This window comes from Thamnophis elegans, chromosome 3, assembly GCF_009769535.1.
Source record: "Thamnophis elegans isolate rThaEle1 chromosome 3, rThaEle1.pri, whole genome shotgun sequence".
Classification (NCBI taxonomy): domain Eukaryota; kingdom Metazoa; phylum Chordata; class Lepidosauria; order Squamata; family Colubridae; genus Thamnophis; species Thamnophis elegans.
Genome location: NC_045543.1, coordinates 130,734,591 through 130,762,198, shown reverse-complemented (window position 1 = coordinate 130,762,198; position 27,608 = coordinate 130,734,591). Strand labels below are relative to the sequence as shown.

Sequence of the window (27,608 nt, the reverse complement as noted above, 5' to 3'; positions counted from 1 at the left end):
ACCCACACAACTGACTCACACACAATGCAAAAGCAGCTGGACTTCACACAAAACGGCCCCTGAAACAAGCAGGAACCTCACAGAGTCACGGGTTAGGGCTAATAGGTAGTAAAAAACGTGACCCGACAAATGCGCACATGACAAAAGCGCGCTGACAAAACCATGCCGAGAAAACCGCGATGTCATAAACACGCCCACAAAAGCGCGGTTTAAGTTAAGGTAAGGGTTAGGTTCAAGGTTAGGTTTAAGTTTAGGGTTAGGGTTATTAGGTTGTTATTACTTGTTTGTTGAAGACGCGCTTTTGTCGGCGTGCTGTTGTCGGTGCACTTCTGCGCTCATTCGTTAGCATGATTTCGAACTCGCAGTTTTCTTGCCGCGGTTTTGTCGGTCGCGCTTTTGTCAAGTGCGCATTTATAGCAATAGCAGTAGACTTATATACCGCTTCATAGGCCTTTCAGGCCTCTCTAAGCGGTTTACAGAGAGTCAGCATATTGCCCCCAACAATCTGGGTCCTCATTTTACCCACCTCGGAAGGATGGAAGGCTGAGTCAACCCTGAGCCGGTGAGATTTGAACCGCTGACCTGCTGATCTAGCAGTAGCCTGCAATGCTGCATTTAACCACTGCGCATTTGTCGGTGAACCAGTAAAAAATGCTTTAAAAAAGCAAAAAAAAAAAAAAAAAGAATAGAAAAGAAAAGAAAAGAAAAGAAAAAGGTTTGGACATCCCCCAACACAGCTGATAGTCAGAACATTTTTCTTTTACTTTTTAAAACATTTTTTTAACTACCAGATGGATATAAAAAATGCTTTTAAAAAAGTAAAAAAAAGGTTCATCAGCTGTGACAATCAGTTGCGCAATCATGGGAACCTTTTTTTTACTTTTTAAAAGCATTTTTTACTACTGGTTCGGGGAACTAACGGCTCCAGCGAACAGGGCAGGTGAGATGTGGGAGAGAAATTGGCAAGTCTTTGCCTTATACCAGCTGCAAGCCTCTGCAGCTGGTATAAGGGCAGGCGGATTGCCATGTGACTGCAGGGACGATGCAATGGCCATAATGTCATCAGGGGTCATAATTCCTCTTGTTCAGTACTGTTGTAAGTTTTAACAATTGCTGAATCAACTGTCGTGATTTGAGAACTACCTGTATGGTCAGTGGTGGGATTCAAGTAATTTAACAACCGGTTCTCTGCCCTAACGATTTATTCCAACAACCAGTTCACCCAATTGCTCAGAAAGTTAACACGTGGTTCTCCCATGGTGCAAACTGGCTGAATCCCACCACTGTGTATGATGTTTGAAGGAGACCATGCAGGTGGCTTGGGTTAGAGTCAAATGTCTCTACCCTTCTGGGCATAGTTCCATTTTAAAACCGAAATCTTTAGGGTCAAGGCTCCCAAAATGTAGGGACCAAGACATGGAAGAAGTGCCATAAACCTATTTCCCACGACTCTTTTCTCAGGATGTAAGACATAATAATAGAACACAGCATTGCTAAATGCAGTAGTAACTTCCGCCAATGACGTTTCGCTTTAATATTTTCCTGTTTTGAAATTATATGATTTGGAAATCAAATTCAGAAATGCAATTTATTCTGAGGCACAGAGTATATCAAAACGAAGGCCCATTTTTTGGCAGCATTCTTGGAATGCATTGATGCAGAAATACCTAATCAAGAAATTGACAATTACAGGTTGTCTTTGAGTTGTGACTGTAACGGAGTCTGCACGTTACAGTTGTAACAGTAGTAAGGTGTGATAGTAGTAAAGCAAGTCACTCACATGATTGATACAATTTTATCACTTTTGCAGGGTTTGTTAAACACCACGATCATAAAGCGGTCATAAAACAGTTATGTGACCACAGGGATGCTGCCAATAGCTGTAAATTGCGAAGCATGCAAAATGTTCTTGTAGGGAGAGACGATCTGATTGTCAAAACTTCAAATCCAAATGATAAGTTTGCCCAGGTAGGTCCTTCGTAACTTTGATCAGTAGCTAAATGACCATCACAAGTCAAGGACTACTTGTAGTGTGGTATAAGCCTTTCCAGTTTTGCACACATCCAGCCAATTTTGCAAATCTACTATGCACATCCATATGCAAAAATGCCATTATGTACTTTGGGGGGTTTGGGCCACAGTTCCCATAATTTCTTGCTATTAGTTGGGTTCAGTAGTGAGATTCAAGAAATTTTTTATTACTGGTTCTGTGGATGTGGCTTGGTGGTGGCATGGCTTGGTGACCATGGTAGGGGAAGGATACCGTAAAAACTCCATTCCCTCCCCACTCCAGGGGAAGGATACTGTAAAATCTCCATTCCCTGCCCACTCCAGGAGAAGGTTACTGCAAAATCCCCATTTCCTCCTGATCAGCTGGGACTTGGAAGGCAGAGAATAGATGGGGGAGGGGCCAGTCAGAGGTGGCATTTACTGGTTCTCCGAACTACTCAAAATTTCCGCTACCGGTTCTCCAGAACTGGTCGGAACCTGCTGAATACCACCTTTGGCTGGGTTTCATAGGAGCGGCTATTAAGTTTGGAGATAGAGGAAGATAAAGTTAATATTCAGCATCTTGACCTGAAACCTGAGATATTTTTGTTGCCATTCTACCCAAAAAATATGGTTTTACATATATTAACTGCAGCTAGAATTGTATTTGAGCAGCAATGGAAAAATGATGAAATACCATCAGATGAGAGCGTAATTAAGAAAATATTAGCAAGCACAGAAATGGACAGATTAATGCTCATGATTAAGGATAAAGAAGAAACTGAATATTCTTGAGGGATGTATTTTACCAATGGTTAGACAATAGAAACAGAAGTTAGAAAAAAGCAGATATATAATGTTTATGTGGAGAGAATTTGATGACGAAGATGTTATGTACTATTGCATTGCTATATAGTTATATTATTAATAGTATTGTGATGAATATTAATACAAATATGTGGATTTTGATCTCAAACTGTTCGGTGGAAATGGAAAGTAATATAAATAAAATAAATAAAACATGGGGAAAAAAACAATTTCAGCAGAATGAGGAAATGGGATTCACCTTATGAGACGGATGCTGTCTGTCATAAACTCTGGAGATCCAGATGGAGATAAAGACCCCCCCTAGCACAGTGATGGCGAATGTTTTTCTGCTCGGGTGCCAAAAGGGTGCACGTGCGCACGATAGTGCGTACCTGTGTGCCCACACCCATAATGCAATGCCTTCCCCCCGTTGATGCGTACACACACACACATGCGTAACCCCCCCCCCCCGCATACACGCAGCCCTCACTGAAGCCTCCAGATTTCTGGTAGGCCCTTTGTGCCATTTTTTGCCCTCCCCAGCTTCAGGAAAGCCTCCTGAAGCCTAGGGAGAGGAAAAAAGAACCCAATGGGCCTACCAGAAGTTTGCTTACAAACTGGGTCTGTTTTTCGCTATCCACAGGCTCCGGAGGCTTTCCTAAAGCCTGAGGAGGGTGAAAATGGCCTCTCCTGCCTTCCGGAAGGCCAAAAATCAGCTGGCCAGCATGTGCATGCACGCTGGAGCTGACTTAGAGCAATGCCTCGCATGCCGTCAGATATGGCTCCGCGTGCCACCTGTGGCAAACATGCCATAGGTTCGCCATCACGCCCCTAGCACATATTTATAGCATGAATAATGTTCAACATTCATCTTCTGTCTACTGTTAGCTGACTGACAAAGCAGGGATAACATGGGGAGATTGATACAAGAAGTCTCCTTCACAGGGAGCTAAAAACAGGTATCTACTCTAATTGCAGGTGAGATCAGCTTTACATTTGCTTAACATAGGAATACAGTGTTCTTATTCTGCATACAAGCAAAGAACGTTCTGAGAACTGTGACAGAAAAACATGTTAATGTCAAGATTTGACTACCCCACAATCTGTGGTCTGATGAAAGACTAATAATAAGGTATTGGCCAAATGGTTATATTTGGGGGGGGGGGAACCCTTGATTTTTCTTTAGAAGGCACAGTTGCAATTGACAAGCATGTCCTCTTAGGGATCTCAGTTAAATTGACCTCAGTATTCCAAATCTAAATCTGACACCAAGCCTTCTAATCACACTTATTTGAATCACAGTTTGTGCAAACTGTTTTTAGAATCAAGGCGAGGCTTGTTAATTACTTGTTTGTACCATAGTAATTTGTTGTGTCCTGCCTTGACCTAATTACTTTCATTCCTTGTTTCATGTCCCTTTGAGGGCTATAACTTGGAGACTGAGAATGTTTATGCTGTACTAGCTGAATATCCATGCTCCACTATGAAACTATGTGATCGGGCTTGACAAATCGAGACTTACAACTTGAAAATTAATGAGTAGTTACAAATGGCCTTTCCTCTCCCCTTCTCCCCCTCAGGCTTGCCACACAGAAGCCTCCCCTATCTTATCCCCTTCTCTCCGTCAGGCTCCTCTCCAAACTCCCAGCCTGCAGGCCGGATGAGTCACACACTGGCCACGCCAGTGGTGGGTTCCTACCAGCTGAACCAGTAGTGGCAGCGATCCAGGCCTGCCACGCCCCTGAACCGGTTCTCCAGGCGGCGCCATAGGTACCGCCATCTTGGTTTTTGCTTCTTCACAAAACAATATTTATTGTGCATGCATGCTCAGTGCGCAGCACGTCCACAAGCAAAACGGCAGTAGTGCCTGCTGGAACCCACCCCTGGGCCACACCCACGTCCAAGTGGCCATTGGAACAGAGTTATTTTCAGGTTGGGAGGGGGAGTAGAACATCTAACTCCTTAGCATCAGACCGTGTTAATAATAATATAAGAAATACTAATGCTCTGAAGGTTGTTTCAAAAAATCCTTTCTAAGTGAGCACCTAGTAGCCAAGAGGAACATACGTGCCATATTTCAAATTTATAGGCTTTACGGTTCTGGAGATTTCATGACCGCAGCGTGAGTACAGCCCTCAATGAAATAGAGTTTGATTTCCCTGCTCTATTTTCATGAATACAAGAGGAGCTCCAATAATGCATGGAACCTGTAGAAGCTATTAAATGGTGGAAACATCTAGTTTACTTTGGACTCACAACCCTACTATATCAAGTAAAGTTAGCACTTGTATAAGAACTTCCAGGTAATTCTAAGGTTGTTAGCTAGGCTAAGTAGTTGACAGAAGTATCCTCAAAGAAGGAAATGATAAATAAGATAACTTCCATATTGTTGCTAAGAAAACTATGTGGATGTGTCCATCACATCACCTGGAATTCAGCTTGACTTCATGTGGAAGTCCCTTTTTCACATCATACATTGTCTACTGCCATGAGAAACATTTTGATATGCTATCTACTAAAATAATTTTACATTACACTGCAATATTGATTTATTAAAATCTTATTTCTATTCATCTGAAATGACAATTTCTCTTCTGTAAGAATCTCTTTTCCACTTAAGCCTACACTTAAGCCTACACTTTAACTCATCATTCAAGCTCTGATTTCCTTCCATGGTTCCATCAGATATTCTGCATGGCATTCTTAAGTAAGGGATTCTAAGTCTATGCCCTTGGCTTCCCAATCTTTTGCTTTGAGTTCCTAATAGCCCACACCTACTGACCTGGCTCACATATTGTATTAAGTTAAGGCAGGGCTAACATATTTATGGAGGTTCTCAGTCATCCATGTCATGGTTGTCCCAAAAGTGTTTATTTTTTTCAAAAGGCAACTGGACTTTCTTTGTTTTTTTTCTTGAAGACATTTCACTTCATCCAGGAACCATTAAAGCTTATTGGATGAGAAGTAAAATGACTTCAAATGTCTTTGAAAAAGACATTTTGAAAATATCTTTTTCAAAATACATTTTCAAAATGTCTTTTTAAAAATACATTTTCAAAATGTCTTTTTCAAAATACATTTTCAAAATGTGTTTTGAAAAAGCATCTTTGATACATGGTTAACAGGACTACACCACAAATATCTCAGTTCACGGAACACATTAGAACACAAACAAGCAAATCACACTGTAATTTATCATGATGCATTAACTCATCGGTGTCTTCTTGGGGAGTAAAATAGTTCTCCCCTACTACTAGAGTTATAGAATCTACTTTATTGTTGTTTTACCATATTGCTGAGATCCACCAAGGAATGCCTGATCCTAAAAGCAAGTGTTTGATTTAAATCTATGTACAGAAGATCAAAACTAATTTGGAACTCATGTTCCATTTGAATAAAAATCCATTCATGGATACCCTAAGTTTAATTTTTTTTCACTTAGTTACAATGATAATGTAAATGAAGAGGAAACATTTTATTGCTTCTCTTGTAAAAGCACCAGCAGTCTCTGTCATCTCATCGCAAACCACCCCATACATATCCCTTGAAACTAGCGTGTTTCAGGTAAGTTTCTCCCCTATGATTCATGTGCTGGCACAGGTTCTTCAGTGACCACTGAGAAGTTTGCAGATGTATCTGGAGACACGTGTCCCAAGTAAATTTGGTAACACTGGAATTAAAAAACACACACAAAGAACAAAATGGAACTAGAAAAGCACAATGGGTTATGGACTCTACCCTTCATGACTTCATACCTTAGAAGTTCTATTTCTAGAAAATAAATATAAAGAAAATGTATTTATTTATTAAATTTCTATGCCACCCACCCCATCTCACTGATAACAGCAAGTCTATTGAAAATGACTGTGGATCAAAAGAACCACATCTCCAACATTTAGGTTGAACATTTGGATACATAGAGGCAAGCTTTTTAGGATCTAGGTGCCATCTATAAAACATCTTATAAAAATTTTCTCTCAAGTTTTGTGCTTGTGTAAATTTCACATTTCTTACCCAGATTCTTTCCCATGTTTCAAGCATTATTGGTTCCTCAATATTCTGAGCCCATTTTATCATACAATCCTTAATCAGTTCCGTTTCAGAATCCATCTGTATTAGTACATTATATATCCTCTTTATATGCATTGAGCTTTGATCTCTTATTTGTTTAAACAAATTATCCTCAACTTTTACAAAGCCAATTTTTTGATCTGTTTTCCACCTAGCCTGTAGTTGACCATACTGAAACCACGTTTGAACTACCTTCTCTTCTTTAAGTACCTCTAAAGATTTTAGTTGCAACACCCCTCTTTCTGAAATAAGAAGTTGTCTATAGGTGGTTCTATCGTGTTTTTGTTCTACGTTCATATTTTCAATTGCATGTCTAGGAATTGCCCACATGGGCAATTATTATTTAATTTATGTTGATATTTTTTCCAAACCCGCAATAAAGCATTTCTTAAGATATGATTTTTGAATTTCTTATCCATTTTTTTGTTAAATAACAGGTAAGCATGCCAACCATATAACAAGTCATATCCCTCGATATTCAAAATTCTGTCATTAGTTAGATGAGTCCAGTCACTAATTGCAGATAATGCCACTGCATCGTAGTATAATTTTAAATTAGGTAATTTCAATCCTCCTCTTTCACATGCATCTTGCATTATTTTCATCTTTACCCTCGGCTTCTTTCCTGCCCACACAAATTTGTTGATACCCTTCTGCCATTCTGAAAGATTCGCATCTCTTTTAAGTATTGGTAACATTTGAAAAAGAAATAAAATTTTTGGTAAAATGTTCATTTTTACTGCCGCTATTCTACCCATCAAGGACAAATGCAGTTTCTCCCACCTTTTCAACTCCAACTGTATACTATGCCAAAGTGATTCATAATTATGCTTATATAATTTCCCATTTGAGATTAAAATATTAACTCCAAGATATTTAACTTTTTTAACTACCTCACATCTTAGCATCTACATATGCTACATATTTTCATATATGGTGAACATGTCGTAATGTCAAGGCATTTTGGATAAAAATATGGTGGATCCTGCAAAACATCTTCAAAAGAAGGATAAAATTCACCCCCCAGTTGTTTTTACTGGGTATATGTATTGACTTTACAGCACTAGAGACTAATTTGGTTCTGTACTTAATAACGGCAGCAAGACTCTTGGTGGCGCAGTATTGGAAGAAGAAAGATTTACCTACAATTCAAGAATGGACTTTGAAAGTTATGAACTTAGCCGAAATGGCCAAAATTTCAGCATATCTCAAAGAACATTCAAACGAGAGATATAAACGAGACTGGAAAAAATGGATTGATTACATAAAAAGTAAATATGGGACTAAGAAACTCCAGATAGCTTATGCTTAGTATCAGTAACAATTTAAATTGTTTAAAATTTGGGTAACAGTAAGAAGCTGAGCTCAATGTAGAGATATTTTAGACTGTGATTGTCCAAAAGTTATACCACGTATGGTCTTTGGGAAGTCGGGGGGAGGGAAGGGAGGTGGGGATTTAGGGGGAGGGGGGAGGGGGGAAATACAATATGTGTTAAATTCCATGATTGCATTTGTATACTGTGGCTTTTTAATGTTAGTGCGAAAACAGAACAAACCGAATATACTGGAAGGTAATAGAAATATACCGAAGGAAAGAGTCGAGTGAAAGAAGAAGGAGGGTGGAGAGGGTGAGAGAGAGGAGGAGGAGAAGGGAGGGAGGGAATGGATTAGAGGGAGTGACAGGGTTAGGGTTAGAAAGAAGGGGAGGGGAAGTAGGCGTAGAGGGGTGTGTGAGAAGGAAGAATGAAAGTTGGAGGGGGTTGAAAAAGGGTGTATGGTGGGCCAAGGTGGTATATTGGGTTTGTATTGTAGGGGGCATTTTCTATATAAGTGAGGGCCGTGTTTATTATTCAATGTTATATGCCCTGATTAAGCACAGTAAATATGTGATTGTATAGAATGAAAAACATAATAAAATATATATATATATATAAAAAAAGAAAATGACTGTGGACAAGCAAATAGCAATTTTCTAAAGCAAGGATACTAATAGAAGATTCTGGGAACACTCAAAGATATTTTGATTCAGTTTAGAAAAGGCCACACCGTCACCCCTGGTTTAATTTAAATAGTATTTTAGAGATGCTAAAAGCTTGATGCCCTTGATCGGGTACTTACATAATCATCATGATGGATTCCTTGTTTCTGAACAGAACTTTTCACTTCCATAGAAAACTTTTCAAACTCGGGTTTCAATGTCCTCAGTAGTGTGACTGTCTGGAGGGATGAGTATGCTTGCTTTGCTTCAAGGTCATATTTGTCTCCTCTCCTCCATGAACCATTCCCTAAGGGAGAAATAAAAATATTTACAATTCCAAACCATGGGCTCTAAAGTGCTTGTTTCCCTCTATTCCTTTGGCTGTATTTTCCCATGCGTTGCTTTGCTTAGCAAGAAGTACCTGATGACGCAACGTATATTGGGAAATGCTAGGAGACTCATTTCAGATTGAAGCTTGAATTTGCTCCAAGTGAATCTCTGCAGGCTGTAAAGTAGATGGGACCATTTCAGGGTCCCCAAGGAGTGTTCCCTGCAGCCCCACAGAAAATCCATTCACAAAGACACCTTCTGCACCAATAAACTTTAGAATAAAGGTAGTCCCTGACCAGAGGTGGATTCCTACCAGTTCGCACCTATTCGGTAGAACCGGTTCGTCAAATCTACCAAACCGGTTAGAAGAGGTTCCACCAGTGGACCCAGAAAGCAGGCCACACCTACAGAAGAGGTTCCAAAATTTTATGAAACCCACCACTGGTCCTTGGATATGATTATTCTACACTATCATGCTCATATTTATAAATCTCAGTGCCTCTGTGAAAGGTAAGGATGACTACTGCGTTTGTGGTGCAATCAGAACATTGCGTGTGTTGAAGTTGTTTTAACGCAAACCAAAGATGCCTTTTAAAAAACAAGTTTACATCATATTCTTATGCATGCCAGTGCTGTGTGTGAGGTAATTTAAGGTGGTTCTGACAAGTGTCGTTGGCATCTTCATATCCGGTAACATGGGTGGCAAGCCACTCCCATCCGGTCACATGGGCAGCAAGCCACTCCCACAAAGGAGGCCACACCCACAGAGTAGGTTCGAACAATTTTTGAAACCCACCACTGTCCCTGACTTACAATCACAGTTGGGACTAGAATCTCCATTGCTAAGCAAGGCAACTGTTAAGGGAGTCATGCCAATTTTACCCCCTTTTTGCCACCATTGATGCAGTTGTTAAGTGAAGCACACAGTTGTTAAGCAAATCTGTTTCTCCTCTTGACTTCGCTTGTTGGAAGACAGCTGACAAGGTTCCAGATAGTGATCACATGACTTCAGGATGCTGCAACCTTTGTAAGTACATGCAAGTTGCCAAGTGCCTGAATTTAGATCACTTGACTGTGAGGAGATAGCAGCTATTTAATACGAAGGCTGACTATCACCTTTTTTTAGTGTGTTCTAACTCTGAATGCTAAACAAAGGTTACAAGTCAAGGACTAGCTGCACTGCCCTCCTCAATGACATTAATTGAGAGCCGAGGCGGCGCAGTGGTTAAATGCAGCACTGCAGGCTACTTCAGCTGACTGCAGTTCTGCAGTTCGGCTGTTCAAATCTCACCGGCTCAGGGTTGACTCAGCCTTCCATCCTTCCGAGGTGGGTAAAACGAGGACCTGGATTGTTGTTGGGGGCAATATGTTGACTCTGTAAACCTCTTAGAGAGGGCTGAGAGCCCTATGAAGCGGTATATAAGTCTAACTGCTATTGCTATTGCTATTAAAATGTTTTTAAAACTCTCCTTTTGATACTAATGGAGTCTATTTTAAAGTCCAGTTGCAGTGAGGAAGTAGGAAGAGGTGATGTTTCAAAGGGTTTGGTTCAAACCATGCTCTCTTTCAGAGGTGGGCTGCTGGGGGTTCACACGGGTTCGGGCAATCTTCTAGCTAGGATTCTGCCCAGTTTGGCGAACCCCCAAATGGCGCCCCTCGATGGCCACGCCCACTCTGCTCACTCCTCCCAGAAGTCTCCACTTGGTCCATTCATCATGCCAGGCAAGTGCATGGCCCGCGCGGATGCTCAGGTAGGGGGGAAAAACAGACCTACTGGAGATTCCAGAAGTCTAGAAACCGGCCTGTTTCCGGCCTCCTGAGGGGCTCCGGAGCCCAGGGGAATCAGTTCTTGCCCTCCCAGAGGCTCCAGGAAAGCCTCTGGACCCTGAGGATGGTGAAAAATGCCCCCCACCATGGTGCAGGAGGCTGACTAGGGTACACCCACCATGTCCATGCCCACCCAGCAATGGGCAGCAAACTCATTGCTGCAATTTTGGAAGCCCAGCCCTGCTTTCTTTTATTTGAAAATGTCCCTCTCCCTGACAATTAGTCTTTAAAACACTTTCTTATCATGTCAGTGGGAGAGATGCTGAAAACCAGCCAGTGGGGAAAAAAATTATCCTCAGTTCTGTTAGTTATACAGAGAAGAAGAGTTAGTTTTGTCCTTTCTGGCTTTTGTGAATAGGATAGGATTTAGCAAAGATGGACCAAGAAGTAACTAGATGGGGAACTCTGTTATATGGCCTTCAGCCTATAGGCCAGAGATTCCCCCTTCTAACTCTAGGAGCAGAATCCATGTACAGCTAAATATATTTTAATTATATTAACATAAGCTGGTGCATCTTCAATCCACCTCAATGCAATTAAAAGCTCTTACATGTTCCTTAACTGTAATTATCTCCTATGAGATTAATTCATACGGATTCCTGAAATAAAGAGTTACACCAAAAAGAAATTGTTCAAAGACTTCAGAAGAGAAAGATAATTATTTTCAGAAAATTCAGGATGAAAAGAAAATATAAATGGAAAGGAAGTTACATATCCTTTGGGACTAGAAAAGAATTATCAAAAGTGACAAATGATGGGATGATTTAATATTAGGCACTGTCAGAATTCCTGAACAAAACTTGTGACCTGTAAGCCTGGGTTTTTTTACCACCTTGTAAAATTTATTTATTATTAATTTATTTGCTGCCCAACTTGCTAAAAGGCAACTCTGGGTGGTTATAAAGTTAAATTTCTCTGATTAAGAAGAAAAAATAGAGAAAAAAACAGGAAATGATTCCATTTTTTATCTTCAGTCTGGTGGAAATCCTTGTGTATTATTTCCTACATTAAGCAAAATAAAATACAGGAATGCCCAGTGGATGGCCATGCATTTAAAAAAAATCAGAAAGAAACAGAGAAGAGGCTTTGAGTTTAATATGGGGATAAAGTGTCCTTAAAAAAAAAAACTAAGAGAAAAGGTCACACTGTCTCTTTAATACCTTTGGACATAAAACTCCAGACACGTCTAAAAATACCAAGATTCCAGTGTCAAAACAGAATGAACTGAGGTTACAATCAGCAGGCCAGGTATGAAAAACAGTCATTTGTTCCTATTGCCAAAGTATTATCCCACCCAGGTCAAGAGAGGGTAAGTGTGAGAGATAATGTGTGTGTGGATAATGGAGTACTTGTTCTATTATGAAGCCAAGGATAATCCCTTGCTTTCCTACCTAGTTTCAAATACACAGATGGGGAGAAAATTAAGTTATTTCCTCATAGCTGTACTGTACTTCTAAAGACCATTAAACCCTCCCCCCATTCAAGCTGAAAAAGAAAGTTGTGTCTCTGATGCATCCACAACGCTGAAATTTTACCACACCACTTCTACTGGCCATGGCAGAATCTCCACGTTTTTTTTTTAAATGGAAAGCTCAAAAAGATTTAATGATCCACCAAAGTACAGTGCTCATGTTTTATAGACAGCTGTGCCTCTCCCCATCCTGGTGCTCCTTGATCTTTCAGTGGCCTTCGATACCATCAACCATGGCATCCTTCTGGACTGGTTGAGGGAGATGGGAGCGGAGGACATTGGTTCACTTCCTTTCTCTGAGGTGGGTTCTTTGTCCCTGAAGATCAAAATCAGAAGCTATAGTTCTGTGATGGCGAACCTATGGCATGCGTGCCAGAGGTGGCATGCGGCGCCTTCTCTGAGGGCACGCAAGTTGTTGCCCTAGTTGAGCTCTGCCGCGCATGCACGCATACCTCCCGCCAGCCAGCTGCTCTTTGGGTGTCTGCCATGCATGTGCGGGGGGGGAGGGATACGTGCGGTGAGGCACATGCACATATGCGGGGGAACACATGCATGCATGGGGGCAGGGTGCATGCACATTGCATTTTGGGGGTTTGGGCACACGTGCATTTGCACTTTGGGCACTCAGTCCAGAAAAGGTTAGCCATCACTGCAATAGTTGGCCCAGAAAGCAGTGGTAAAGTAGTATTCTGACCCCCTCCTCCGTCTAGTAACGAATGCCGAGACAAGCTTAAATGGAATGTCCTTTAATAACAAGACACCAAAACCTCGGTGGCTGGAAGCCAAGCAAAACAAACAGATAAGGATCTTGGCAGCAACTCAGACAAACTCAGGCAGCAATAAACATAGATAAAGCTTGGCAGCAATCCAGCCTGCCAAGCGTGCATCCAGGAACAACTCACTGCTGGCCTCCGGCTCACTCTCCCTTGTCTCCTCCCCACTGGTCCAAGGCTGGTGCCTCCTGGCGGTCAACCAGCCTCTTTGCACCCTGCTCAGAGTCGGAACCCTGTCCAGGGTCCTCCACATCTTCCAGAGCCGACTCATAGGGCCCCTCGCTGTCAGAATCTGGTGGCAGCTCCAACGGCTCCTGCTGGGCCACAACAAGTAGTTATGGGCACAGTTCATTTGTATCCATGTGGCACAGCTACTCTACAAGCTGCATCAGCTTCCAGCAGGCTTTTGGATGCAAGTGAAGCTGCCGGTTGTCACTTTTAAAGCTTACACAGAATAGAAACAGATAAGCTGTGGGACTTCCTTCTCCGAAGAACATTTCACCCCCTAGGAAGGATATGCTATGGCAGGCATGTCAAACTGGTGGTCCACAGGCCACATATGGCCCACACAGGCTACACCCACCTCGGCTCCACAAGGGCTAAAAACATCCCGATACGTCATGAAACAGTCCGTGGTGCGATCGGGTTTGACACCCCTGTGCTACGGGATGTGTCTTTTATGAGCCATGGTGGCGCCGTGGTTAGAGGGCAGTACTGCAGGCTACTTCTGCTGACTGCCGGCTGCCGGCAGTCTACTGCTAAGTCTACTGCTATTGCCTGCAAATTGGCAGTCTGAATCTCACCAGGGTCAAGGCTGATGACTCAGCCTTCCATCCTTCTGAGGTCGGTAAAATGAGGACACAAATTGTTGTGGGCAATAGGCTGACTCTGTAAAACCGCTTAGAGAGGGCCGTAAAAGTATTATAAAGCAGTATATAAGTGTTATTGCTATTGCTATTTAGGTTTTGTCAGCTCATGGAATTTACAATGTTGCTTTTTTGGTGGCTGTTCCTGTGCTCTGGCATGATCTTACCTCCAATACATCAAAAGCCCCACCTGTGTTTGCTTCCAGAAAAGCTATTAAGACCTGGCTTTTTCTTTAGGTGTTTGGATCCAGTTGAATGAAATCCCCTTTGGGCTGCTTAATTATCATGTTTGGCCATCAATTTATATTTTGGCCAGGGTTTTGAAAGTTATGTGGTTATTTGTTTGGTTTATTGTTTGCTTTTCGCTCTAAGCCGCCCAGAGACACATTGTTTGACTTGGGTGGCCCTATAATCCATCAAATACATAATTAAAATAATTCTCACCAGCAAGGCCTGTCATGTGGCACAGAGCTGTGTCTTACATCAACTGCCAGAAATGGGCAGATCCAATGCAGCTATTGCAAAAATTCTTTCATGTGAGCTATTTTCTATTAAGACAGAAGACCATATGAGCAGGCAGCAAAGCTCAACCAAAAGGTCCTAGTATTGCAGAACTATATGTTTGTTCTTAGCTTATTAGGTATAACTTTAATCTAGATGTGGAAACCTTGCCTGCCATGTGATAAATACATGCAGTTATACAGAAGGCATAATTTCACTATCAAAATCTTATGGTATGAATTTTTTCATCTTGTCTTTATGCTTTGAATTTTATTTATGTATTATTATTTTTTTGTAAAAGAGCATGATTATGAATGACCATGAGATACCACTTAGGAAGGAAGGTATGCAAATGTTGAATGAATGCTGAGATGCACTATTGCTGAAATAATGTGCCACCTGAACTCATTGCACTAGTTACAGAATCACAAACTCATGCTGACACATGTATTGCAACTGCCATTCTGCTACTATTCCTATTTCTTTCGTCCATTCAGTCACTCAGAAAAAGCATTCACTCCAAAGCTTGCAAGACTATAGAGGTAAAGGTTCCCCTCGCACATATGTGCTAGTCATTTCCGACTCTAAGGGGCAGTGCTCATCTCTGTTTCAAAGCCAAAGAGCCAGCGCTGTCCGAAGACGTCTCCGTGGTCATGTGGCCGGCATGACTAAATGCCAAAGGCGCAGGGAACTCTGTTACTTTCCCACCAAAGATGGTCCCCATTTTTCAACTTGCATTTTTTTACCTGCTTTCGAACTACTAGGCTGGCAGAAACTGGGACAAGTAACGGGAACTCACTCCGTTATGCGATGCTAGGGATTCGAACCGTTGAACAGCCAACCTTTCTAATCAACAAGTTTGGCATCTTAGCCACTGAGCCACCGCATCCCTTGCAAGGCTATATGCACAAATGTTTGTAAACTCACAAATCCAGCCTGTATACAGTAATGAGAAGCATTTTAAAGAACTCATTTCTGGATTCATACCATGCTAAATCATAACATGTTTTGCCATTTTGGGGGTAAATGTGTGAACCCAACCAGTTTATGGCTTGACATAACATGTAACACCCAAAGCATTGCAATTTAAAACAGCGCTAAAAAAAGTAGCTTACATACCAATCCTCATATTTACAACCATTGCGGCATCCCCTGGTCACATGATCAAAATCTGGGTGCTTGCCAACCGGCATGTTGAGCCGAGGTGGCGCAGTGGTTAAAATGCAGCACTGCAGTTCAGCAGTTTGGCTGTTCAAATCCCACCAGGCTCAAGGTTGACTCAGCCTTCCATCCTTCCGAGGTGGGTAAAATGAGGACCCAGATTGTTGTTGGGGGCAATATGCTGACTCTGTAAACCGCTTAGAGAGGGCTGAAAGCCCTATGAAGCGGTATATAAGCCTAACTATTGCTATGTATTTATGATCATTGCAGCCTCCTGCGATCATGTGATTACCATTAATGACTTTCCCCAGCCAGCTTCTGATAAAGTCAAGGAGGAAAGCTGTATTTGCTTAATGGCATGATTCACTTAAGGACTGCAGCAAAAAAAGGTTAGAAAATTAGGCACAACTCACTCAGCAACCACTTTGCTTAATAACATACATTGTGGACCCAACTGTGGTTGTAAGTCAAGGACTCTCTTATATTTTACTAAGCATTGTTTTAAAACCTGAGCTTATTTATTCAAAAAGAAAAATAGCACTTTTAATCATTTGACTGGGATAAGAGACCCTTAAGTTGAAAAATATCAGCTGCTTAATTCGGGAATACTCCTGGAACCAATGTTGCCAGGTAATTTGGCTACGTGGTTTTTCTCCAGGACAACTATTTAGCCTGGTCCATAGGAATAGTAGTATGGCCTAGTAGCTTTAGTGCTGGACTGCAAGAACATATGGCATATAGAATTGCCTTTAAAGCATATTTAAGCCAGTATTGGGGTATCAAGCCTGCTTTTGAACTCCTGGCAACTATCTGGACAAGTATCTTCTTGGCAAGATTTCAGAAGTTGTTTGCCATTCCCTCCTTCCTAGGACTGAGAGTTTATGACTGGCCCAAGGTCACCCAGCTAGCTTTATATCCAAGGCAAGACTGCAACTCCCAGGTTCCTAATTTCTAGCTTGCTGCCTTAACCACTAACTAGAATGGTTCGGCTGGTACATATTATCTGACATCTCTTGGTTGTGAGAAAATGTTAATAGAACACCCGTCCTACAGAAGCAAAACTAAAGCAGTCTTTTCAAGCATTTCAGCTTTGATCATTTTGTTATTATTTGCCCGGACATTTTAAGATGGTAAGTTTATACCAAACTGTATTTTTATACTGCCTTTTAATTTTACGATTTTTTTTTTTTTGCTAAGGTGTTTATTTTGCAAAGTACTCAAAGTAATGGTGTCGCATAGGTATGCAATTTATTTACATATGTACAAGAACACATGCACACACACATTTTTGTGATATATTTTAATGAAGGGTAATTTATAAATAAGATATAAATAAATAAATACATACATAAGCAAACAAGCTCACTTCCTAGAAATAACTTTCAATGAAGCCAAACACTAAAGTCAAGCCTTGGACATTGTCCATTAAATAACTTGCAAGACCCACAAACCACACACACACACACACACACACACACAAACGCTTAGATGGCAAGTTTTTCCTGCATCTAAACATGCTACCTTGGGGAATTCCTGTGCAAGTACACTATTTCAAGTGAAGTTTTATTGGTTAAATGACCAAGCCTTTCTCCTCAAACTGCACCATGGGTATCATTCCACTGAAACTTACTACCAAAAAAGGGAACTAGTAAAACTGAAACAAAACTCAAATATTTAAACCATTTTTTCGCTGTACACTCAGCTAAGTAATGCAAGTTAAGAAGCATAAGCCAAACAAGATCTTGGAGGATGAAATAGTTATAATTCTCAGCATGAGGTCAGCCAATAGAAGAGAACAAATGGTGTTTTTTCTGATCAAGGTTTTTATGAGTAGCCAGTGTGACTTTCAAAGTTCGCTTCATTACATACAAATACAGTCTTCCCTAACTTAGTGCTCTCAAGATGTGTTTGATTATGTTTCCCATTATTTCTGGGAAGTATGTCCATTAGCCAAGCTGGCTGAAATGAAAGGAAGTAAATTAAAACATATGTGGAACTTTGCAAGGTAGTCCAGACAAGAAACATACCCAGAAGTACTAGCTGTATCTTTATCCCAAGGTTGCATTAAAAGAATCTTGAAAATCTGAGAGGGTACATTTGTTCCCTCTCATCTTTATACTCCACAAAATTAGGGAGGATCCCTTCTGAGACATTTGCCATGTTCCCATTCCTTCTGTGGGCTCAGCTGCTGGCCTGTTATCTGACCATCACTTCCTCCTGTCTGTTCTGACCTAGGCTTCCCAAGAGCATGAAATAAACTCCTTATCCCGGAAAAACCCTTTTTATTAATTTGCTGTGAATTCTGCTCATTCACAGCTGGCAAAGTCTTTCAAAGGAGGATTTACAGTCACAGACCTTATCTGGCTTGGACAGCTGACAGGCCAATGTCTGCAGAACTTGATGAACCAATTAGCGAACTAATTGTCTCCTGCAAACTTCACTCCCCTTTGGCTCCTCTTTTATTTCCTCTGGGAGGGGGCCATTCATCATCTGGCCTTACTCCCAAATCAACCCTGTCCTTTAGCTGTTCCCTTCATCTGGCAACTCTGTGCATGCACACACTGGGAACAGGCTCCAGTTGTTCATCTGCCTCATTGATGTCTGAATCTGAAGGCAACTGATAACTGGCATATGGCTCTGGCCCCCTCTCTGCCTCCAATACAGAGCCCTCATCAGAGCCTTCCCCAGACTCCAGGACTGGCCCATGTTCCTCCCCAACCTCTTCACTGTCCGAATCTACCACCAGCTCTGCTAGCCGCTGTTCGGCCACAACACTGTCTCCCAGGGTTATTCCCATAAACCATTACAGGACAACAAGTGGAATTAATCTAGAGCTATCACTTGAGGCACATATGATAAGCCCAGTCTACGGTAATAAAGTTTGGACACACTATGAGAGCGCCCCTGTTCCTCTTGAGATGTCGACAATGTTAGCAAAAATGGAAGGAAAGATAAGACGACAACCAGCAGCAGGAGAGATGAACTTGATTGCAACAGAGTCCCCATTGAAAAATCTTGGCCAGGTTAGGGCAGATCATTCTGGAGTGACTCAATCTATGTGGTTGCTAATAATTAACATTGACTTGATGACAATTAATTAACCAATCAATTAGAATTAACTTGGGTCTAGCAGATGACATCACCTGCCTTTCTCTTGGCTTAGAAACTAAGCAGAATCAGGCCTGGTTAGCATCTGGAGGAGACTACAATGAAAGTCCAGGAGTACCGGCTAAAGTGAAAAGTGGAAAGGCAATCACAAATCACTTGCATATTGCTACCAAGCAAATTCAAAAGTTGTGTCCATTAACTAGGAGTTAAGCTTATCTGGTCTGGTGGACCTCATATAGTTTAAGAAGACCAAACGATGCCTCAGTCAATCAAAGTGTGATGCAGTGTCTTGCATCACAGTAATGCACATTCAAAACCAGTATCAGGCCCCATAGTTCTCTACTGGAACGCTGCCATTCTGGTGGGCTGGTGGGTGGGTGGAGGCTTGGGAGGGCTTCTTCACTTTGCTTTGGTGTACGTTGTGAGGAATAGGGAGAGGGGAAGGAATGTGACCAAGATCATCCTAGGAGGAAAGGAATGTGCTCTGAACCACCTGTGTTATCTCACCACGAGAAAAAGTGAAACAAAAGCAAGTGGGAGATGGCAGTTATCACCTTTTCTGCCTGAGGTTCTCAAAACATCTTTGCACCTTGGTATTGGCTGGATGTTGAACTGGACACTGGGAGGGGCTTTGCTTGTAGCAGTTTAGTCTAACGCTTTTGAGCGGGAAACTTCAGATCCTGCCTACACGCTCTTTGCTATCACTCTCTTCCAATAAAAGTTCCTTCTGAAATGTTAATTGTTTCAAGAGTTCTGCTTTCTTGAGAAGGCTGGCGAGGAAGGACCTTACAACCAGACTAGTTCAGCTATAAGAACTCACAGAGAATTCAGACAAACAATTGTTTCTCAAAGTAAACCATTTTACAGAATAGCACAATTTTCTGAAAACAGCATGGGAAGCAACCATGAACAAAATTAACTTCCACTGTATTTAACCATGGATCTGCTTGCTTACTTTTGTTTTTTGCCAAATGTCATAATTCACATGCTTGTTTGAAAGGTTACAACGACTTGCTTAAAAACTGACACCATCACTAAAATTGTTAGCATGTTTAGAAAAATCTTGCAATCCAGTGGAAGATAGAAATTACATTACCATATGACGAACTGTTGAAAAGTTCAATATTGAAGAAAGCATGATCCCCGCTAGTCATTCCTTGCCGATGTGCAGCCAACATGATGTTCCGTATTGCGTCACTGCTGGCACACATGATCACAACTGGTGGAAATAAATGGAAAACAGAGATAAGAAGCCATTCCTCAAAGACCAGGAACAGACTGTCAAATTTCTGAAAAGCTGGAGACAATGACACAGACGGTCCTCTGGTTGTTTTGTTTTTGTTAATTCAGGGCTATACAAAGGACATCAACAAGACCAGGATATTCAATGTGAAAAAGAAAAACAGTCAATGAAAGGCCAACTTTCACTAACCGTTTTACAGGATGGCAGTTCCTAAGTTAACTGGCATTAAGCACCTGATTTTATGCAACCGTTAAGGTAAAATAAATACTAATAAAGATGAACTGTTCCAGAAATTTGAATTCTTTGGACCTGCGATATGAGCAGATGATGGACTAGAAAACACAACCATGTTTGGCAAAGTTTGGTAAGAAGGAAAGGCAATGAATAAGGTGGATAGACTCTGCTGGCATGTCTCTCAGTCTCTGCCTCTTTTACACACACACACACACACACACACACACACGCGAGAAACAGTCCTTTCCCTTCCATCAAGGCGACACTGAAAAGCAGCCCTTGGTGGCAATGACAAGGCTAGCCCTGAAGTTTAGGCCCAGGCCTTGACTTCAACCTAAGCACTATCACTGCCACACAAAAAAGCCACTTCATTGTCCTTCCCAAGGAGCACAAGCCTTGGGGAACAACACAATTGTCCTCATGGTCCAGTGCTCCCCAGGATCTGCCATGCACAGCTTATTTTCAGCTTGTGTTATCTCTCTGTTGAAGGCCCCTGCAGCCTCCCAAAGGAATCTCATTGGAATCTCCTTAAAAGAGCTGTGGATCACCAGGGGCAGGTCCAAATGGATGTCACTTGTTCATATAGTGACCAGCATGGATCTGACTAGTTACTTAAAGGCATTTTAAAGTGCTTACGATTTGCTAAACCAGTGGTGGTAAATCCATAATACATGTGTCAAAAGCGACATGTCAAAACATTTTGAGTGATATCCCAGCATTTACCAACACTTGGCACCAACTATTCTTGAAAGTACATTCCATTCTTATGTGATTTTGGAGGCTGTGGAGGCCACAGGAGAATGGAAGGTGCTTTTGTGTGGCTTATGGAGCCTCCAAAAATTACACGACAATGGGTTGTGCTTTCATGTGGTTTTTGGAGACTGAAGAGGCTATGGAAGACTGCTCTTCTCTAAAGCTGCTGCAAGAACAAAGGCCTAGTGCAACCCGGGGCAGCCTTTGGTAGGCTGCAGGGGCCTTCAACAGAGAGATAACACAACCTGATCAACAGAGAGATAACACAACCTGAAATTAAGCATTGCATGGCAGATTCTGGGGAGCGCTGGGCCACTGGGGCAATTGTGTTGTTCCCCAAGGTTTGTGCTCCTTGGGAACAGCAATGAAACAGCCTTTTTCTGTGGCAGTGGTGATTCTTGGGCTAAAGTCGAGGGCTGGGATTGAACTCTAGGGCTGGCCTCATCATTGTCACTGAATGCTGTTGTTCAGGGGGCCTTGATGGAGGGAAGATAAAGAACTGTTTCTCTTTTGTTTTGGAGAAGGGTGTGACATGCCAACAGAGGTGTTAAGCATTTTCCAAACTTTTGACATGTCAAGCACAAAAGGTTTATCATTAGTGGGCTAGATAATGCTTAACAAGATTCAGAAAAAAAGTCCCATAATAATCAGACTCATGGTATACAAATCTGCTTAAAAGAAATGAGGAATTGGGAACAATTTTTGTTCTGAATTCACACACACAATATATATAATGTAATATATAAATATCATAAATGCATATTATACATTATATTTAACTTACATTTATCATTTATAGATATCATATTTTATGAAAGCCAGCTATACACCTAAAGGAGGACTGGCTGGAGAATTCTGGGAGTTGAAGTCCATGCATCTTAAATCTGCCAAGGATTTAGGATTCCAACATAACCAGTAAACATAACCTGACTCGGCCTCCCTTTGCCCAGTATAACCCAGCCAGCAGACTCTCTGGGGTTTCAGGCAGAAAAGGATATTTCCCAGCTAGGCATAAACAATCAAGATCTTGGGAGAGGAAAGGGGAGGTTTGGGGGAAGGGGAAAAATAAGATACAACAATAACTAAATAATAATAAATAATCTTATTAGAAAGATCAACTCTGTGAAATTCAGCTTGACTCCTGTCAACAGATAGTTTTGACATCCGTATAGAAATGCTCTTCTATTGCCTTCTTTCATAATTTCTCTTTTCCAATTTAATCTTCAAGTGCACAATTGCTTAGTGATCTCTGATCTATGTCTTAACCAAGTCCAGTGTAATAGTAAAGTTAATAGATGGGCACTGGGATGACCAAGGTTTGTAGACTGCCTTTAATAACGGAAGCTTCTGGATGACTTGGGCCAGCTCCCTTCTCTCAAAGTAAATTATAAGATTATTGTGGGGAACAATGGATGGAAATGTTATATATGCTGCTTTGAGTTTATAAACAAAATGTGGAAAACATTATAAATCTAACAATATATAAACCTATTAGCAAAGGAATGAAAATAATATTTGATCGTTCAAGCTCTCCAAAACTTGACAAAATGTGACAGGCTCTGCGGGGCAAATACAACAGCCCTGCCCTCAGGGCTTTGAAAAAAAACTTGTGCTACTAAGAGTTGCCTGTGCTACTAAGAGCTGCCGCTCTCACCTGTGGCCTCCTGCTGTTAACAGCAGCTTGCTGAGAGCCTTCTGGCCCTCCTCCTCCAGCTGCTTTTCTTTCTCTTCCTTAAAGGGGAAGTTTTTCCTTAAAAGAAAGACTTTCTTTAAAGGAAAGCCGCAGCAAGATCCTTGTTGCCCTGTCTGGGCTTCTCTGGCTAGTCAGGCACTCAAAAAAGGATTGAATGGGGCTTGCATAAATCGTGATAGCAAGGTTGCCGGAACACAGGATGACAAAGGCGAAGGGAATCCTCACCTGGAGGGAGGGGTCCCCTTCTGCAGCCCTGCCAGGTGAAGAGAAACCTGGTAATCTTTCCTCAGGTTCCTCAGGATGAACACAGCCGTCTGTTGATGGACTGAGTCGGTAACTGGGTGGAGCCTGATGACCAAGGCATGGCTAAAAGAGCTTATCTGACTCAGTCCAATCAAGAGAGGACAAGGTCAACCTATCCTGGATACTCCTCCCCCAGGGGTGGGTTTCAACAGGTTCGCGGCGGTCCCTGCGAACCGGTTGGTCGGCGAACCCGGAAGTAAGTAACTTCCGGGAACGGCGAAGGGCGTGCCCGCCCGCCCGCGGTCCTTACCCGGTTTTGACGAGTTCTGCGCTTCCACGCATGCGCAGGACGCATACAGCACCACACGCGTGCACGAGGACGCCGGCCCCGTTCCAACCGAACTGGTTGGAACAGGGCGAGAAACCCACCCCTGTCCTCCCCTCACTATGGAGAAAAAAAACAAAAGGGGGGAAGATTCAAAACTCAGAAAAAGTGTTCAAAGCATGAAATTTGCACTTCCAATTCATTCCAAGAGTTAAAGATAATGGAGTGAAAACAAAATCCGTATAAATACTGCTGGTATCAGACTACATCAGTTTAAGGGACACAGAAAATTATTCCTCTTCCTAGCTCTAAAAAAATAGACTTTAAGCTGACAGATTCAAAACAGATTCAAGCTGTCACAATCTCTTCCCAGAAATTTACTTAGCCTTAAAGTGGACAAAAACATTTTTGGCCATACCCGCCAACTGGGTATTTGAGAGCAATTCTTAAAGGAAAGTATGAAGCCATTCACTATTTGCTCAGCACATAACAGTTACAGTATTGTCTCAAAGAATATTTTTATTTTCTTTAGATGAAGATTCCATTTATTCATGCAAAAGTCTTCTAGATAACAATTCTTCAGCAGTTGCTTTTCTATATACCTCCAAGATAGGTTTGAAATAGTTGCCCATATCAAGAACACTGGCAGATCATCTCTAAAACTCTTTATTCAGATGTCTAGATATCTATTTATCCAGACAATTTATGAACAAATGCTAATACCATTGCTGCATATGCTCAGATTTCCTGAGTAATCTTAAACTCAGGATCATTTTTTGGCAATAAGATAGGGAATATTTTCCTAGTATGGTATTTTTTTCAAGGAGGTCAAAAAGGAAAAAAATGAATTTTGCAGGTATTTTATTTTATGATGTTAATATATTACAATCTAGGAACCTCCTTGTTATATAGACATTAACACTACTATAATCAACCTTGCTCAGTTTTTATATCCATGGTTAAAGGCATGGCCAAAGGAAAAGTAGGTCTTGGAAAAAGATGAGCTAGATCTCCAAATAGGTTGTTAGAACTTGTTTTCTCCTGAGTAAAAACATTGGGGACTTGTCAGCTCAATGACTCCCAGTTGCTTGGCCTTAACATAGTTAACTATATGACAATTTATCTGGTAAAAAGATGAAGACTTAGATAACATTTAAGTTGAACAGCTTAGGGTGCTGGAGAACTCTCCTGCGAGTCCCTTGGACTGCAAAGCAATCAAACCAGTCAGTCCTAGAAGAGATCAACCCTGACTGTTCTTTAGAAGGCCAGATCCTGAAGATGAAACTCAAATACTTTGGTCACCTAAGGAGAAGGAAGGACTCACTGGAGAAGAGCCTAATGCTGGGAAAGACTGAGGGCAAAAGAAGAAGGGGATGACAGAGAACGAGGTGGCTGCATGGAGTCACTGAAACAGTAGGCGTGAGCTTAAATGGACTCCAGAGGATGGTAGAGGACAAGAAGGCCTGGAGGAACGTTGTTGATGGGGTCGCGATGGGTTGGACACGACTTCACAACTAACAACAAGTTGAACAGCCTAGTAGACTGAACGATCAGTTAAAGTACAGTCTGAAGCTATAAGAATCTTGCTGAAGCAAAACAACCCCAGAATAAATATGAAGCCAATATGAAGTTGCTTGCTGTCAACAAACATCAAAAAGATCTATTAATATTAGTAGTTACTATGAATAGTAAAATAGTGGATTAGTGAATTCTTCTGGACTCTCACCTGTTTAAGCTACAAGTTGAAGCCACAGCAAGGAAATGCTTTTTCTGACTTTGCTGGTACACCAGTTTATGATGCTACCTGACAATAGGAGTCATATCTTGTTCATCATTTAGTTGGACTAGACTAGAGCAATGTGTCCTAGATATAGGAATGCCATTGGAGGCAACCTGGACGATACAGCGTGTACCAAAAGCAGTGGCTAAATCCTTCAGGGAACAATGCCATCAAGCCAGAATTTGAAATTGTTGCATTGAGTGCTAAGAGGCTTCAAGGGCCACCTGAAAGTGATGGTTATCCCTTTGGGAACCCTTTGAGGTTCAGCACCAAGAAAAATTGGCCAATGGCTTGCTGAACCCAATCCTGCCCATCATTAACAGAAACTCTGGTTAGCCAGATGGTTTATTGGTTCATTTGTATCTTGTTTTCATGTTTTGTTTTTGTTTTGTTGTACCCCATCCACTGTCCAATTTTGATTGCGGCAGTACTGTAAAAGAAATATACAAAATAAGTAAAACTGACAGAGGCACACCCTTGCTTAACCTAAGAGATCTGCTTTCAGCACCTGTAACTTGATTTGAAGTTGTTGTCGTTAACACATATTTTATTTTGTTATATAAAGGTAAAGGTTGCCCTTGGACATATGTGCTAGTCATTCCCGACTCTAGGGGGCGGTGCTCATGTTAGTTTCAAAGCCAAAGAGTCAGTGCTGTCCAAAGAAGTCTCCGTGGTCATGTGGGCTAGCATGATTAAACGCCGAAGGCGCACAGAACGCTGTTAACTTCCCACTAAAGGTGGTCCCTATTTTTCTACTTGCATTTTTGCATGCTTTTGAACTGCTAGGTTGGCAGAAGCTGGGACAAGTAACGGGAGCTCACTCGGTTACGTGGCGCTAGGGATTCGAACCGCTGAACTGCTGACCTTTCTGATCCACTAGCTCAGCGTCTTAGCCACTGAGCCGCCTTGCCCTTTTTTACTATATATGAAGCAGTAAAATTCTTTTGGTCCCCTCTCTTTCTGGTTTGTTTTCCTAAATGTGCACCATGTCACCGCTCAGTTTCCGCAAAATACTTTTGTTATTTATTAATACTTTGTGGATCTTGCAGACTGACAGGGAGAAAAACTCCCTATTCAGAAGTGCCAAAAGGAAGCATCCCTTGGACCCTCACTCTGAGCAACATCACTATAAAAGGATGAAAGGTTAAGCATCACATTTTTTTGCTGTCCCTCCAACATTTCCTTTTGGGTAGGCGCCTAGAGTTTTAACATTCCTTGAACCAAAGGCCTTAAAAAGAAGTCTGGTTCCTAAGAAATGTGAAAGTAGATCAACAAAAGGAATGGTTTAGGTCAAGAAGAAGCTATCCTTAGTTTGAAAAACAACTGTAAAAAGAATCCAGTTCCCGCAGAATATCCCACATAATATAATAAAATGTCTTGGGATGGAACTAAAGATATACAGGTAGTCCTTGATTTACAACAGTTCATTTAGTGAACCGCTCAAAGTTACAGCAGCACTGAAAAAGTGACTTACGAACCAGTTTTGACCCTTGCAGCATCCCCATGGTCACGTGATCAAAATTCAGATGCTTGGCAACTGGTTCATATTTATGACGGTTGCAGTGTCCCGGGGTCACTTTTTGTGACCTTCTGACAAGCAAAGTCAATGAGGAAACCAGATTCACTTAACAATCGTGCCACTAACTTAACAATGGTAATGACTCATTTAACAACTGTGATAAGATAGGTCGTAAAATGGGGGGGACTCAATTAAGAAACGTTTCACTTAGCAACATAAATTTTGGGCTCAATTGTGGTTGTAACTAGAGGACTACCTGTAATGGGAATTCTCCATTTGTTATCTATGTGCACAGAGACACATAGAATGGTTCTGAAGTCAGTGATGGTTTATTATAATTCTGTATCTTCTTATACATGCCTATATTCCTCTTCATGCCAACAAAATATTTTGTAAGCCCTGGTAAGAGAGGCAGCAAAATCAGTGTAAGCAAAGGAAAGTTAAGTATCTCCCTGCAACTTCCAGTTTGCAAATTTATTTTCGTACAGCATTTTATAGCCACCTACCAAAGGATAAGCCAAAGGATAAAACAATATGTATAAACCATACAAGACAACAGAAAAACCCAGTACCATAACCAAACATCCCAAACAACACTCCCCTCCAATTCCGGTTATTCCAATGCTTGTGGGGATGGAGAGCCAGTTTGGCCTAGTTGCTTAGATACCAGGCTGGAAAACAGAAGACATGAGTTCAAGTCCCACCTTAGCCATGAAAACCAGCTAGGGGATTTTGGGCTATTCACTCTCTCTTAGCTCAACCCATTTCACAGGGTTGTTGTTGTGGGCAAATTAGGAGAAAGATGTATAGAATACCTTCACTGTAAAAATAATAAAGGCAGTGTACAAATAAATTAGAAAGCCAGCTCTTAAGTGCTTTCCAGAAAGTTTTCTAAGCTTTCTAAGTCTCAAGGGAGAATAATATTTCATAGATCTT

General features: G+C 41.5%; 1 protein-coding gene across 2 annotated transcripts in view; it reads right to left on the bottom strand.

The window, feature by feature from the left end:
* The window catches only part of NPR3 (natriuretic peptide receptor 3), a 76,720-nt gene that overhangs the window by 40,894 nt on the left and 8,218 nt on the right, over window positions 1-27,608 (bottom strand). For both annotated transcript variants that reach the window (XM_032213464.1, XM_032213465.1), the window contains exons 2-3: window positions 19,979-20,101; window positions 8,986-9,152 (exon numbers count right to left, since the gene is read on the bottom strand). In XM_032213464.1, coding sequence (XP_032069355.1) covers window positions 8,986-9,152; window positions 19,979-20,101 — 290 coding nt within the window. The remainder of the gene's footprint in view (window positions 1-8,985; window positions 9,153-19,978; window positions 20,102-27,608) is intronic.